At 43.1% G+C, this 16,889-nt stretch overlaps 1 protein-coding gene across 2 annotated transcripts in view; it reads right to left on the reverse strand.

The window, feature by feature from the left end:
- LOC311226338 (cyclin-Y-like) overlaps positions 1 to 13,437 on the reverse strand; it is a 174,574-nt gene extending 161,137 nt beyond the window's left edge. For both annotated transcript variants that reach the window (XM_084311761.1, XM_084311760.1), the window contains exon 1: positions 13,047 to 13,437. In XM_084311761.1, coding sequence (XP_084167887.1) covers positions 13,047 to 13,203 — 157 coding nt within the window. In that variant the 5' untranslated portion in view covers positions 13,204 to 13,437. The remainder of the gene's footprint in view (positions 1 to 13,046) is intronic.
- Between the last annotated feature and the right edge of the window lie 3,452 nt (positions 13,438 to 16,889).

Raw genomic sequence — 16,889 nt, forward strand, 5'->3', positions numbered from 1 at the left:
TCTCCAAAAAGATTATTCCAATTGCTGATCGCCATTCCAAATATCAATCGCGTTTATTGATTCAGCGCTGGGTACTGTAAATATGTATTCCACGTTGTTTTCCGGCTCTGCAATCACTTCGATCCTTCAGATGGCTTGGCCGGAAAAGTAAAATGAGGAAACTGGACACCCCCCCCCCCCCCCATCAGTCTAATCCAATGGGGTGCAGTTACACAGGGAGAGACGATAGGGGGCGGTATTTTCCCAATGGAGCTCAGAGAGAGTTTGGAGCATTAGCGTGAGGCTCGATTGATGAAATCTGAATTAAAATCGCTAATAAATTTAAAAAAAACGACAAACAAGCGCTATATAGCGTTGCTGGCATTCAACTGTCGGCATGAACTAACGACATAAAGCGTCCGTGGCACTCAAAGTGTTAATGCATAACAGCCCATCCACTCAGGAACACAATACGGTACCACACCCCCCCCACTAAAGCGTTCGATGAGACTCTGTTCTGAATCGAGGCGTTAATTCTTGGCCGTCATGCGTCCCCCTCGAGGCTCCTCTCATCTGCCACTTTGAGCGGCCTTCATCCTCCCTAGTGGGGCTCTAGAGGAGGAGAGGAATGTTCCTGATGGCAAGGCGGTTACAGCCAGGTGATGAAACTCCACCGGCTCTCTCCAGCCATATTGGTTCGGTCTGTAAACTCATACACCCGGCACATTAATAAACACGCTCCCAAGATGCAACACTGTGAGCAGCAGCACAGGAAGTCCTTCATTCCGACAGCCATCACTGTGCCTCACTGAGCACAGAGTGACAGTACAACTCTCTGGCATAATCTTCCTGGACTTTAACTTTTTTTTTTTTTTACATTTTACAATTTTACACTTATTACTGTACAGTTTACTTTACTGTATATTTTTGGCTGCATATTTTAGAATGAATAAAAGATTTTTATTTTCGAACAAGTATAAAAACTAAAATATCTGTTAATTTGACATACAAAAGATAATTAAAAAAAAAAGACAACAAAAAGAGAAACAGATAAACAAATCATAGTTTAACCTGTTCGAAAAAGGAGTAGGAAGGTGCGGCTGGACTAAGCGCTCGCCACCACCGCAGAGACTCTGGGATCGAATCCAGCTGTCAGCGGTACCTCCGGCTTGGTCAGTCGTCCATACTAACACAATTGGCAGTGTTAGCGGGTGGGAAGCCGATGGGGTATGTATCCTGGTCGTTGTAAACAGCGACTCCTACTGGACGGTCGGGGCGCCTGCTCAGCAGGGGAGGGATCTGGGGGAGAGAGTGTGATCCTCCCACGCGTTACATTCCCCCAGAGTCCTCGCTGTCAGGTGAAAAATAGCGGCTGGCTGACTCCACATGTATCGGCGGAAGACATATGGTAGTCTTCTCCCTCCCCAGGCCCGACAGTAGGGGGCAAAAGCGTGCAACGACCAGGAAGGGAATTGGCATAACGACTAAATTGGGATGGGAAAAAAATACGGAAAGGGGGGAGAAAAAGTAGATATAAAAAAAAAAAAGGAGTAGGAAGAAGTATACACTTTCTTTTATTCCTACCCCTTTTTAACTCAAATTATATAATTTTATTCAATTGTTAATTATGTATAAACGCTGTATTATTCTCTATACAATCCAATACATTTATATATAAATACATTTATATAAATATGTAGGTTATATTTAGATAGAGAGCGGTGGGAGAAAATGAATGAATGTGGATGAGAGCCTCGACATTAAGTGGTTGTACAGCTGTGGGGGTGCTGGAGACATGATCCAAGCGTATATCATGTCTATTGGATCATGTCTCCAGCACCCCCACAGCCATAGCTACAACCACTTAATGTCAAGGCTCTCATCCACATTCATGCATTTTCTCCCCCCGCTCTCTCCCCCATGATTTCAGAATACCGGAAGTGTTGCGGTGGTCTATTACCATGTACAGGTCTGTACCTTCCCTCCCGCCTCCCCCATGCTGCTAAGATGCCTGAATTTCCCCAAAAGAGATCAATAAAGGAATATCTTATTATCGCATCATCTAGTTGAATCGTCTGGTTCCATAATTACACATATCCTCCTCCCATGAGGTTTGCCGTTCTTGGATGACTTTTTTTCTTCTGCCTCTGGATTAAGTTTCTGTGCCGTATAACGTCATGCTGGTCCTTCTATTCCATTCGACTACCTCGTGGTCCACTCATTACCCTTTCCTTTGCACCACACGGTATGCCACACTGCCTGCGACATACAGTATTGTATGAAGACAAGAGAAAAAAAAATATTATTGCAATGTTTTACATGCAGATATAACAATTAGGGGTGTAACAATGCATCGATCCTAAGGTGACGATTCAACTGCATCGATTTGAAAATGTTATAATCGATTATAATCGCAATTTTAATGTGTGCAGTGTTATGTTATGTTATGTTACAGCCCAACACAACGACATACGCTACTGCAGGGTTAGAAATTAACATATTTTTTCCATGGCTTTTTTTTCCCCCCTTAATTGATTTTCGGGGGCTTTTTTTTGTATTTCGGGGGCACAGCATTTTTATGATGAAAATTAACATAAAGATTATAAAACATTGTTGACACTTTTTTTACAGTCTTCGTCCCTATGTTTGATAACGTAATGTTAATGTCTCCATATATAGGGCTCTACGATAACCTTTTTCCCAAGGAGCACATGTGCTCCTAAATAAAATTTTAAGAAATAAAATCTAAATTAAAATTTAGGAGCACAAAGAAATTTAGGAGCACAGTGAAAATTGTTCAAGTTACAGAGTTTATTAACAAACTATTTACTACATGCATATTATACTGTGCGTGTGCATACTAAGGGCTAAACATCTGTGCAAATAGCACATACCACCAAAATCACAAATTGGCCCATGCCTAGACGCAAAGGATATCGGTTGTCAAGCTGCTTTTTTGTATGTTGTAGTCTTGTCATGATACCAACATTTTGACTTTGATACAGATAGGAAAGGCAATGGAATATATTATTAGATGACAGAACATGGAAAATTCTTTATACAATTATTTAATTCATTATAATTGAAACGCTATTGAATAATAGTTAATTAATAGTTAATACAATTATTTTGTTACAGCTACAACTGAGCTATAATTTATACGTATAGCTACTGTCCATCAATGTCTTCCTTTTGAATGAAATAGGTTCAGGAGAGAGATGTAGAGAGGGAGAGAGAGCGAGACACACACACACATAGACAGATATTCTCAGCCCCCCTCAGCCTTTCCCAGTGATGGCTTACTATGTGCGTGTGTGTATGTGCGTATGCAAACGGGAACGGGACACACATCTGTGCAATAGCACACACCCGTCACACCACCAAAGTCACTGGCTGGCCCACAGTGTATGTGCGTGTGCTAACATCGCTAACGTTATCCGCCTCAGTAACATTAGCTGCCTCGCCGGATTCCTCTTTCTCCTTGTCTCTCTTTTGCACAAAATAAAAATGAATGGGCTTCATGGCTGGCTGAACCTTTAGCGTTGTCTGATTCTGAATGTATAACTTGCCTATGCCGGCCCGGTAGCGTGACTTTCTGTTCCAGCGCGTACTGTGTTTATCGTTTCATTTCTCTCGTGAAACCAGCCGCATCACCGCAGGAAACTCTACTGTGATTGGACATTTATGCGCCTTGTGGAATGTGGGACTTGTAGTTTCTGAACTATTAACAGCGGAGCTTGTAATCTTCACTCACACACTGCAAGTAAATGATTTTTCCGGTTCGCACACACACATTATTAGGGGCAAATACAAGTGAAATGCTCGCACTGTAGAGCATATATATAATTATATATATAATTAGTAAACTGTCTTGGGCTTTTCTTGCCCCCCTTAACTGATTTTGAGGGCATTTGGTGAATTTTCGAGTGCATTTTGCCCCAAGCCCCCGTTAATTTCGAACTCTGCGCTACTGCATCAACGTTATGATTAACAAAGGCATTCGTTTTAAACCCATTGACCGCCAGCAGCAGGGGGCGCTGATACCCCATTCATCGCCAGGTCTTTATTCAATGGATATAGTTTTAGACTGTGACATTTGTGAGTGCTTAAAATATATCTTATATTATATCTATGGGTCTAATAACGCCGTCTCAGTGAGTTGCTTCTAGTCAACATGCCCGAGACAGATTGTTTTTTCATCCGTACATTTCTGTTTTATACCGTTTTGAATAGAGTATGGTTTGGGTGTTTTTCAGTAATTCCAGGAAAAAGGCGAGAAAATGGCATTTTACTGTAATCCAGTCATCACGTTGTAATTTTTCGGCTGATTATCTAATCATCCTGAAATCAACACTAGATTATCACTATTATGTCTCCTCGTCCATACATGAAATGACCGTCGTAGCGGGGCGCTCGCCCCCCCCCATCCTCCTACCCAACGGTAAACAGCCATACACGGTCCACACAGATAGCTGTGATCGGGGTAGAAATAAATGTCAGATCAACGATCAAATTCATATATGATGTTCTTACCTTGTATCTGATGTAATGCAAAATAGATAATCCAAATATCTGATCACAATTCCAAATAATGCTCGTGGAGGTCCGCACCACACTACCGACCGTTTCACAATGACGGGCGGGCGGAGTTACTGTTCGATGCCATCGTTGTATAGAAGTGGCTCGCCTGAATATTTAAACCCCGCCCGCCCGGCTCAGATCGCCTCCTAAAACACACCATCCCATTTTGAATGAGATGCAATAGCTCTGCCTGGCAGTAGAGGGCGATGTTGACCGTCTGCCAGCTCAGACAGGCTCTGAAGGGGATACCAGAGGCTGCAGCTATGAATTATGAATAGATATAGCAAATACTCAACGCATGGCGGCCAATAACGAGTTAACTCGTTTATGGCGCAGAATGTGTTAACGTTACATATATATTACTATTGATAAATCTAGGTGTTCTAAAATCTATTGATCTATTGATACAACAGTCGGGCTCCTACAACAGTCGGGCTCCTACAACAGTCGGGCTCCTACAACAGTCGGGCTCCTACAACAGTCGGGCTCCTACAACAGTCGGGCTCCTACAACAGTCGGGCTCCTAGCCTCCTACAACAGTCGGGCTCCTACTAGAGTTGTTCCGATACCAATATATTGGAAATTAGTAGGGATGCTCGATATTGGCTTTTTTACCGATACCGATATACCGATATTGTCCAACTCTTAATTTCCGATACCGATATCAACCGATATCACATTTTAATGCTGATATCGGCCGATAATATCGGTAGGCCGATAATATCGGACATCCCTAGAAATTAGGGATGCCCCGATCACGTTTTTTTGACACCGATACCGATCACCGATCGTCTATGAGTCATATCGGCCGATACACTGCCGATACTGATCGTTTTTGGTTTTCTTATAGCAGCTGGCAGTATTATACTGTAGGTCTAACACAGGCATTCTCAAAGTCCTGTCTAAATTATCTAATCTAATCTTAGAAATTAAGTAAAGTGAATAGTACTGGGTGTTGAGCATAATAGTATCTAAGTTAATTTACTTCTGACCATTATAGTCAAAGTATTTTCCTATGAACAGAAACTTATAAGATGTTCTCAGTGTTCAGTTACAGCTATGAAGCATGATAGCTAATTAGCCAACAGCTGCAAAAACGAATGATGATATCAGACGTTGATATCAGGAGCTATCAGTAGCTAGCCAGCTAGATAACGTTAGACAATGCCTCATGTATTAAACTAAAGTGAATAGTTGACTGGGTAATTTTGTTTAAACAGTAACGTTAGCTAGGTAGCTAACATTGGCTCATGGAACAACGATAGCTAGTTAGCAACACTAGCCAACTACTGCGAAAACGATTGCCAAAATGATGATATCAGACATTGATATCAGGAGCTATCTAGCCAGCTAGATAACGTTAGACAATGCCTCATGTATTAAACTAAAGTGAATAGTTGACTGGGTAATTTTGTTTAAACAGTAACGTTAGCTAGTATCACTCGAGGTGCACTTGACTCTTGCCGGAGCATTTGTTGACATGGGTCTGTGAGGGGGGGGAGGGGCAAGGCGTGCAGCAGCAGCAGCTGTGAGCAAGAGAGACAGCAAGTGAGAACTCCACTGAGAATTGAATCATGTTTTTCGTGCGTGTCATCGATCGGTTTTCAGGATCGGCGAAAATAAACTAAAGCATTATCGGAATTCACCGATCTCATATTTATACTGAATATCGGCCGATACCGATCGCTGGCCGATCGATCGGGGCATCCCTATCGGAAATGCCTCCGATACAGCCTACAATGCTGGTATCGGTATCTGCGAGTACGCGTCAAATCTATGCTCCGATATCATATGACGTAATTTATCAACAACACGTGCAGTATCCTCCTGCTGAGAGTGAGCATTATAAAACAAACATGTTTTTAATCAACCGTGAATTGAAGTGTCAATGCGGTTTGTCATTTTAACAGCAGATACTTTCTTAAATGCCATCGTCCCGACAGAGCAGTGTGACAGGGAGCTCTGATGTGTTCGCTTGCTGGTGTTATTAGCATTAGCTGAAGAGCTAGCTGAAAAGCTAGTTTTAGCTTTAACGTTACATTGGCTAAAGTTGGGGCTAATCATAATCCAGCAATAATTCAAATGTATGCACTAGGGCTGGGCAATTAAGCGAAAAAAAATCACGATCTCGATTCATAGACCTATGCAATCTCATTTCTAAGTTATGACGATTTTTTTTTATTAACTCATTGGACGCCAGTCACGATGATAGTCGGGTTAACTCGCCATCGCTTGAGCGCCAATCACGAGTATAGTCAGGTTTTAATCGTTATTTCTTTTATTAGCGATATCCATTCATTTTCATCCATCCAGCCTGATGTTATCATTGGGAAGTGGGTCTGAGCTCGCAAAAGGGCAAATACCGCCGCCTACGCCTTCCGGCTGGTATTGCACTCCACTGGGAATGGTGTAGTTTCTTTTCTGGGACGATCCAAGCCGTGCGGGCATGGTTTAAATACTCAGGCGAGGTAACCTGTTTCAACAATACATCTGCGAGGCTGCCCCGCCCCCCCTCAATATGCAATGCTGTTGAACGTGGCACGGACCTCCGTGCCCAGTACTTCAAATGGCGATCAGATAATTGGATTATTTCTTTTGCATTACATCAGATACAAGGTAAGAACACTATATATAAATTTGATCGTTGATCTGATATGTATTTCTACCCCGATTTACGCTGTATCTGTGTGTGTATGTGTGGCTGTGTGCCGTTGGGATGCCACATTGCATGCTTGCACGAGGAAGGATAATAATGATGATCTAGCATTGATTTCAGGAAGATTCGATAATCAGCCGAAAAATGACAACGTGTTTTGTGTATTCCACTAAAGGGCTATTATCGTGTCTTTCTCTGGAATTACTAGAAATCACCAAAACTATACTCGTATTCAAAACGGTATAAAAACAGAAATGTACAGATGAAAAAACAATCCATTTTGTACATGTTGACTGGAAGCAACTCACTGATAATCGACGGGTGTATTAGACCCATAGCCATAATTTAAGATATATTTTAAGCACTCGCAAATCTCACAGTCCTCCCATTGATTAAAGCGGTGGCACTCTAGCGCCCTCTCGCGCACTTAAGCGATGGCGTCCAATGAGTTAAAAAAAAGTATTAAATTCTTATTTTTTTTTTTACTTTACTTTTTTAAATGATGACTATTCTGACTCGAGTTATTTTGTATGTTACTGTACAAGATACTTTTAAGTTTAAGTCAAGCACTTTCATATATGTTATGTTTAAGTTTAAGTCAAGCACTTTGATATGTTATGTTGTCTGTTTAAGAAAGAGTGCAATAAATGATTTTATTGAAAAAATAAGAATGGTGAGAGAGAATCGTGATCTCAATTCTTAGAGAAAAATCGTGATTCACATTTTAGCAAGAATCGCCCAGCCCTAGTATGCACTGGTATCGGATCAGTATTGGTATCGGCTGATACCCAAAGCTTAGGTATCGGAATCGGATCGGGAAAGAAAAAATGGTATCGGAACATCTCTAGCTCCTACAACAGTCGGACTCCTACAACAGTCGGGCTCCTAAAACAGTCGGGCTCCTAAAACAGTCGGGCTCCTAAAACAGTCGGGCTCCTACAACAGTCGGGCTCCTACAACAGTCGGGCTCCTACAACAGTCGGGCTCCTACAACAGTCTGGCTCCTACAACAGTCGGGCTCCTACAACAGTCGGGCTCCTACAACAGTCGGGCTCCTACAACAGTCAGGCTCCTAGCCTCCTACAACAGTCAGGCTCCAAACAACTAGGGATGTACCGAATGTCATTTTTTAACATTCGAAGCTTCTATTGAAGTATTCGAACGAAGCTTTGAATGTCTATAAAAAAAAGAAATGTCATAAAAAAAAATAGTAATTTTTTTTTTTACTAAATCCTCAATTAGAATAAAGTGATTAATCTGATTAAATCAGTCTCTCTTTTATTAAATCAACTTTCTTTATCAGTTTCGTCAACATAAATAATCCAATAAGGGCACGGTTGGCATGAAAGTGATGGTGACGTCTTATAGTATAATATTATAATATTAGTGTAGCCTAATCTTTAACTGCAACTGTGAAGAAAACCCCCATTGGTTTAAACAGATTGAATAGACAGAAGAAAAATAAAAGATAAAAAAATAAAAATAAAATAAATTATAAAAAAAAATGTATTCAAATGTTGATTTAGAATTCGAATGTCAACATTATGATCGAAGCTTCGAAGCATTCGGTACAGCCCTACAAACAACAGTCTGGCTCCTACAACAGTCAGGCTCCTACAACAGTCAGCAGGGCTCTACAGTGCGACCATATTGCTCGCATATGCCCCTAAAAATATGTGTGTGCGAACCTGAAAAATCAATTACTCGCACGGCGTGTGAATGCAGATTACAGCCTCATTCGTTCTTTTTTTTCTCCGCTGCGAGAATCGTTAAAAAACTACAAGTCCCACAGTTCACAGCCGCATAAACGTTCCAATCACAGTAGAGTTTCCTGTGGTCACACGACTGGAAACTGAAAGTAACGATCAGCGTCACTGTCTGAGTCAGACAATACAGCCATGTCGAAGCCCATTCATTTTTATTTTTTGCGCGAAAGATACCGGAGAATGAGAAGTCAGGCGAGGCAGCTCATGTTACAGAGGTGATAGTTAACGTTAACGTTAACCAAGATACTGACACTAGCCAGCATGCTAGCGAAGTTGGCCATGCTAGCGAGGCTACACCCACTACTACCCCCACTGTAGCACCCAATGTAGCCACTGAAGCTACACCCACTGGAGCCGGAGGGAAGACATACAAATTTAACGTGAATTGGCTAAACATTTTCCCATGGCTAGAGTTCGAAAACAATGTCATGTTTTGTAAATATTGCAAAGTAGGATCGATGCATTGCGATGCATTGTTACACCCCTACAACTGGCCCACTGTGTATGTGTGTACAGCTAACTTGGCTAGCGTTATCAACCGCAGAGGTGGGCAATAGGGTCCAGCTGCAGCGCCGGACGGCCAGAGTGCAAGCGGTGTGACGTCGTAATTGGCAGAATCGACTGTCAATCAATGGTCTACCTGACACGCAAACTCATAAACAATGTTTCTGTACTGGAGGTGTACAGTATTTCAATAGGCAACCCTGAAAGGATTATTTTTCTAGAAGAGCAACACTAGCTGCCCCCTCTACTGTGGCGGCACGGTGGTGTAGTGGTTAACACTGTCGCCTCACAGCAAGAAGGTCCAGGGTTCGATTCCCGCTTGGGGACCAGGTTTCCATGATGCCAGGTACCCAGGTGGGGTATCTCCCAGGCCTTTCTGTGTGGAGTTTGCATGTTCTCCCCGTGCTCGCAAGGGTTTCCCCCCGATAAGATAAACCCCTGGTCAGGCTCCTACAACAGTCGGGCTCCTACAACAGTCAGGTTCCTAAAACAGTCAGTATCAACAATCTTTATTTCCATCTATTGAGCAGAGCATTGGTCTGTGTCTCCAGTTTTCCTTTCCTCTGCTCACAAAGACAACCACCCTCACACACACATACAAGACCCACCCACTTAAAATAGCTGTTTACAAGTGCAAAGCTGGCAGATCGATGCAATGTTGGAGGAAAATCTCTTCTGTCCGAAGTCAACTTTTCAATAATTTAAAAAGAAAGCCTCATTTTCAGGGCGACACAAAGCATATTGGAAATTATACAGTGGTTTTTAAAAAAACAAATATTATCTTTTTCCCTCTTCTTTTTTTTCCAATGTTAGTCGTTATGCCAATTCCCAATCCCCTTCCTGGCCGTTGCGCACTCTACCCCCTACCATCGGTCTGGGAGGGCGGAGACTATCACATGCTTCCTCCGACACATGTGTAGCCAGCCCGCGTGTACCTGTTCCGCAACAGTAAGTGACTTCCGGGGTAGGCCTGATTGGCCCCGACAGGCACGTGACGCGGCAAACTCAGGACGCGCAACGAGGCTGCTGAGAGCTGTCGCGCGGAAATAGGCTGTCTATTGCCATTCTCTAACACAAACTCTAACCTTAACCAGCTCCTTAACAGCGCCTAAACTTAACCGTTCTAACCTTAACCAACTCCGAAACAATGCCTAACCTTAACCTTAACCTTAACCATGCCTAACCTTAACCATAGAAAGAATATTGCCATTCTCTAAGACAAACTCTAACCTTAACCAGGTCCTTAACAGCGCCTAAACTTAACCGTTCTAACCTTAACCAACTCCGAAACAATGCCTAACCTTAACCTTAACCTTAACCATGCCTAACCTTAACCGGCGAAAGAATACACGTTAAAAAAAAATCACGTTAAAAAAAAAAGATTTGATGGGATTCGAACTCACCAACAACGGACCGCAGGATCGCAGGACCGCTGCTCTGCCAGGTGAGCTATAGCGCCGAATGAGAGTCATGGCGTATTTGGACGGTTACGTAATTCCGTAAGCTCTGCCGCTCGGCTCCGCGGAGCGTGCCGCGCGGCAGAGAAAGTTGCGCGTCACGTGCCTGTCGGGGCCAATCAGGCCTACCCCGGAAGTCACTTACTGTTGCGGAACAGTTACACGCAGCCAGCCCACCACTTCTTTTCACCTGGCAGCGCCGACTCTCCCTGGGAGAGTGTAACGTGTGGAAGGTCACACTACCTCTCCCAGATCCTTCCCTTTCTGTGCAGGCGCCCCGACCAAACTGTAGGAGTCGCTGTTTACAACGACCAGGACCCACCCACGCCGGCTTCCCACCCGCTAACACTGCAAATTGTGTTAGTGTGGACGGTCGGCCAAGCCGGAGGCACCACAGCCGGATTCGATCCCACTGGCACTCTGGTGGTAGACAGACGCTTTAGTCCGCTGCACTACCCGGCCACCCTATACAGGTTTTTGAAAGGATTTCATGAAACCTGCTCAACAATTACCTTCAATTCAAGAGAAATATTTAAATAATTACAATTCTTGAATGAAATTAGTAGCTGCAACCAATTAGTAGCAGCGACGTCCGGCATGGGAGAGGCATTGCCCGTGGGCCCCATTGGGGTCAGCAGGCCCCACGCCAATTAGCCTACCTCTTCCTTGGCCGTGCCAAATTTCAGTTATGGGATTTTTATATTTGACCAAAACAGATGGACAAATCAACTGCTGCTTGCACAAAGAGAACACACCAACATTTCAGTTATAAGGCTTTCACACCACAACAAGGAGAGCATTGGTAGACTTCCTCAGCTGGACACATGCAAGGCTGCTACAGGGGGGGGGGGCATGCTGTAAGTATTAAAACCACACCAGATTAAGGGCCTACCGCTGTCCTTTCCTGCACTCCCAAGTCGCTCAGCCATGACATGACAAGGCACTAGGCTACATTATGAACCCTGCAAATATTTGTCACAGAAACAGATGGCCTTCATCCATCACTCCAAATGTAGGCTTATAACAGCTGCAGGCAGCGCACACCACAAACAAAATAAAACAGAATGTCTTGCGATGGTTATAAAATATGAAGCGTATTAAGATGTACACATTCTTCATTTTGGGTAGCCTATCCTATTTTAGTGTATTGTATTTATCCCGTTTCAATGTTATCTCAAACCATGTAGGCTTATGAGCCAACCGACAAAATAGGCTCAGCACAATTTCTGAGAAATAAATCTCTGGAGCATTTGGCTGGTTGAATAATAGGCTAGACACTTACCGGTGTGAATGGATCAATTGTAATGCATATTAGCATGTGTCAATGGGGGGGCTGCGTTCCATAGTTGCAGTTTATTCCATGCTCTGCTCGAAAACAAAGACTTGCACAAAAGGAGTCTGCCTTCATGAACAGGATGTAAGTCTGAAGCACCATATATATATATTTTTTTTTGTTAAACCACATGGGTCACGGACCGAGATGGTTGGTAATATAATGACACACACCGAGGACGAGGCCTTTACAGTCAGTTACTCTGTCGTAATTGTGTTCGAGTTGAGTTACGAAGATGTGGTTGCAACTCAAGAGAACAACGTGCATGTTTACAGGCGAGACACGTTTAAATGGTCACCTATTGTTTAGATGTGGAAAACTCTCTGACACACACACACACACACACACAGGGGAGTAGGGGGGGGGGGGTAGGATGATTCCAAGGGCCCAGCACTGGGGGGGGGGGGGGGGGGGCAGAGAACACTATTATTATCTTTTTATTAATATGGTTTTATTATTATCCTAAAGTAGGTTAATGTACTCAAAAGTATAATTGCCTGTATTATAAAAAGAAATAGGTAAAAACCATATTATGCATTTTCATCAATAAATAAATGCCCCAATTTTTTTAAGCTTGCGCGCTAACGCGCACTCTCATGGATTGGGGGCCCACAAATAGATTATTTCATGGGGCCCCGAATCTCCAGCTACATCCCTGCACACACACACACCGAGCACTGAACTAGCCTGCCGTGGGACGTGTTTATTAAAAGTAGACAACACACACATGATGACCAGACTTGAATTGAACGGTGCAGCAGCTACTTTACCGTCCACGTTCTCTCGGTCGCTGATGTGCTGCAAGTTGCAGCCCGTGTCCTCCCTGCTGAGCGGCTCCGGCTCGGGGTGGTACGACTCCAGCCTCGAGTGGGCATTTCTCCGCAGCTTGGGGCTGGCGGACACACAGCAAGAGGTCGTGCTCCCCATATTAAAATAAAATAAATAAAAACTAATGAACTCCTGTCCTGAGAAATGAGAGATCACCCCACGATCACCCCACAAAAGATCAAAGCGCCGACGAGGGTGCGCCCGTCAATGGATCCTATGATGAGTATGATCGTTCGCGTGTCTCCTCCTCGTCGCTGCAGTACAACAACATCGCGTTTTTTAGAGCATTATTTGCACAATAAAGGCACAGTGTGTTACTCGCATCGTCTTGTGTGCAATGCCCCATATGTGCTACTATTTGGACCGACAGGCTACCAGAGGCATCATGCTACCGACGGACGGACGGACACAACAGGGCGGTGGGCTCGTCGGTGTGTCAGTGGACTGGTTGTGGAGCTCCAGCTGTCAGAGCGACACTAGCAGCGGAGCGGCGTCTGTTGCAGCCGAGCTAGAAAAGGTTCCGGTTCAAGTGGGTGGTAACAAATTAGCCAGGGGGGGGGGTGGGGGGGGCGAGTGAAAGGGGGATAGGCGAGGAGGGGGTGACAAATATTATGACAGGCTGTGTTTTAATCTCATAATAATCTGCTCTGTTTATGCTTTTGCCTAATTCAAGAGTCAATGTCAAGCCGTTTGAAGCGGCAGCTCTTGAAGAGATTCAGTTGCTTTTGATTATGGATTAGAGAAGAGATTCAGTTGCTTTTGATTATGGATTAGAGATGATCCAAAACGAGGCATATCACCCATCAGTGCTGTGGTGGTGGGGTATACAATATATATATATATATATATATATATATATATATATATATATATATATATATATATATATATATATATATATATATATATATATATATATATATACACACACCTATCTCTATATATCTATGTACTGTATGTATGTGTATGTATATATATATATATATCCAATCCACTTTATTTATAGAGCACATTTCAAAACAACAAAGTCGACCAAAGTGCTGTACAAGTCAAACAACAAATATCACACAGAGATGTGGGCGACTGGGTGGCGTAGCGGAGATTGCGCTCGTCACCAGTGAAAGAGACTCCGGTCTCGACTCCCAGAGTCAGCGTTGCCTGCGGCTTGGGCCAGTCACCATACTATCTCAATTGGCAGAGGTAGCGGGTGGAAAGTCGATGGGTGGGGATTGGACGTTGTGGACAGCGACTCCTACAGGTCGGTTGGGTGACGCCTGCACAGCAGAGACAGGAAGTATCGGGGGCAGCGTGAGCCTCCCACGCGTTACTCCTCGCCAATGAGAGTCCGCGCTGTCTGGTGAAAAGATGCGACAGGCTGCCTCCTCGTGTACCGGAGGGGACACGTGATGCAAGGCTTCTATCCTCACTACAGTCGACCAGTGGGAGGCATAGTCTAGCAACGTTTAAGACAGGGGAGGGAAGAATTGAAGGGGAGAATTGGCAATACGAAATTGGGATGGGAGAAAAATAAAAAAAATAAGGATAAAAAGTGGATAAAAAATAAAATAATAATATCACACAGAGATGAAAAGCACACAGTAACGCATACAGTATGTCACATAAAACGGTCAAGTAAGGTCAAGTCTCAAGCTGTGTCAAAAAACAAAGAAAATAGATGTGTTTTGAGGCGTGATTTCAAACACCTGCAGAGTGGGGGCCTGCCTAACATGCAGAGGCAGCTTTGGGGCTGCCACTGAGAAAGCACGGTTCCCCCTAAGCTTCAGCCTAGACTTTTAGGAACAGCCAGGAGGAGCTGATCAGGGGAGAGGTATAACAGTGCAAAGCCGTTCAGGCACTTAAAAGCAAACAGCAAAATCATAAAATCACCAGGAGGAGACACATGGACATTTCTGGGACATAACTTCAGTTTAAGGCCAACCATGCTTTGACATCTTCAAGGCATGCTAACGCTAAAGGTTTTAAAGAGTTAGGATTATTTTGTTTCAACGGCAGTCCTCCATGCAACAGTGGAAGGAGACGCCATGTATATATATCCCTTGGACCTGCATGCTTTCTCTGAGACTGCACATTGTGACTTGTCTTCCTCTTCTTATGAGGGCAGGTCTGGTCTCTGTTTAGATGATAGGTGATTCTGATGTGATCATCATAACATAACAGTGACTATAACATACAATAGTTTAGCACCAGCAGGCTGACAGAAGGAGTTGACCACCTACTGGTCCTCAATAGTGACTCTTATTTGTTCCCTGTAGAGACTGGCTATGGATCAGAGTTCTAGACTGAAAGTATACCAAGGGATGGATGAATCAATCAAACAAACAAATTAGCATTGCATTAATCAATCAATCATTTACCTATCCAGCCCTTTCTATTAACCTTATGAACAGGAGCAATAGGGAGAGAGAGAGAGAGAGAGAGAGAGAGAGAGAGAGAGAGAGAGAGAGAGAGAGAGAGAGAGAGAGAGAGAGAGAGAGAGAGAGAGAGAGAGAGAGAGAGAGAGAGAGAGAGAGAGAGAGAGAGAGAGAGAGAGAGAGAGAGAGAGAGAGAGAGAGAGAGAGAGAGAGAGAGAGAGAGAGAGAGAGAGAGAGAGAGAGAGAGAGAGAGAGAGAGAGTACCTTACTAGAGAAGCTGTCAGCATAGTGTTCTTGGAGTTGCTCATTGTTGTAAATGAATGCACCAGGACATGGCTTGGTGTTGCTCTTCCTGCAGTGTGTCACATGGAACAGGGACACATGAAAGTGATCTATTACATTAAGTGCTGTTTTTACTTGTACAATACCTTATTTAAATCACCCAGACAGACCTCAGGCTGAACCCTCATCCTCTGGACCATACTGAATATGCTTAAGATACTTCAAGTTGACGCTGATTTAGGAACATAATTATATACTTATATTTATTTTATAACTAAACTAAACTAAAAATATTTAGCATAGAAGGTAGTAGTATGATTGATTGATTGATTGATTGAAAACTTTATTAACAGATTGCAGAATGGGTACAATACAGTACAGCTCAATACACACAATTGTTAAGGGGATGCAGACCAGAGAAAGACTTTCGTCTTGTTTACATCAGGGTCCCCCATTTTCAATTCATCAGGACATATATGACATACATGACATACAGATAGTCAGTACTGCTACATCTATACATTTATGACATACCAGATTTGCAAATACAGTACTGTTTGTGATACAGAAGGAGTCAAGAAAAGGGAGTATATACATTTGACGTAGAAACTGTACATACATACATATAGGCATAGTAGATAGTGGTATAGACATATTTAGCATAGAAGGTAGTAGTATAGGCATAGTAGCATAGTAGATAGTAGTATAGACATATTTAGCATAGAAGGTAGTAATATAGACATATTTAGCATAGTAGATAGTAGTATAGGCATAGTAGCATACTGTAGTAGATAGTAGTATAGACATATTTAGCATAGAAGCGGTTGGTTTTTACTCCAGCATTCAACAGGTCTGCTGGTTGACCCTGTGCTCGGATGATGTAGCGAAGCAGGAGGGAAAACACAACAGAAATACCCAGATAAATAAGTACTCTGGTCAAAGTAAAAGGCCTCCATTTAAATTCTACAAAAAAAAAGTATTGAAGTATTTGTTATTGAATTTACTTAAGTATCTAAAGTAAAAGTATGCATGCGACATGACATGTGTGTATTCCAGTGCTTGGGAGTATTCAAACCTTGTTTCATTGACCTCTATAGGTCATGTTAAAGGTATGTGGTCCAGTTATGCTCC

The sequence above is a fragment of the Notolepis coatsorum genome (assembly GCF_963971535.1).
Source record: "Notolepis coatsorum genome assembly, chromosome: 4".
In the NCBI taxonomy this organism is placed as follows: Eukaryota; Metazoa; Chordata; class Actinopteri; order Aulopiformes; family Paralepididae; genus Notolepis; species Notolepis coatsorum.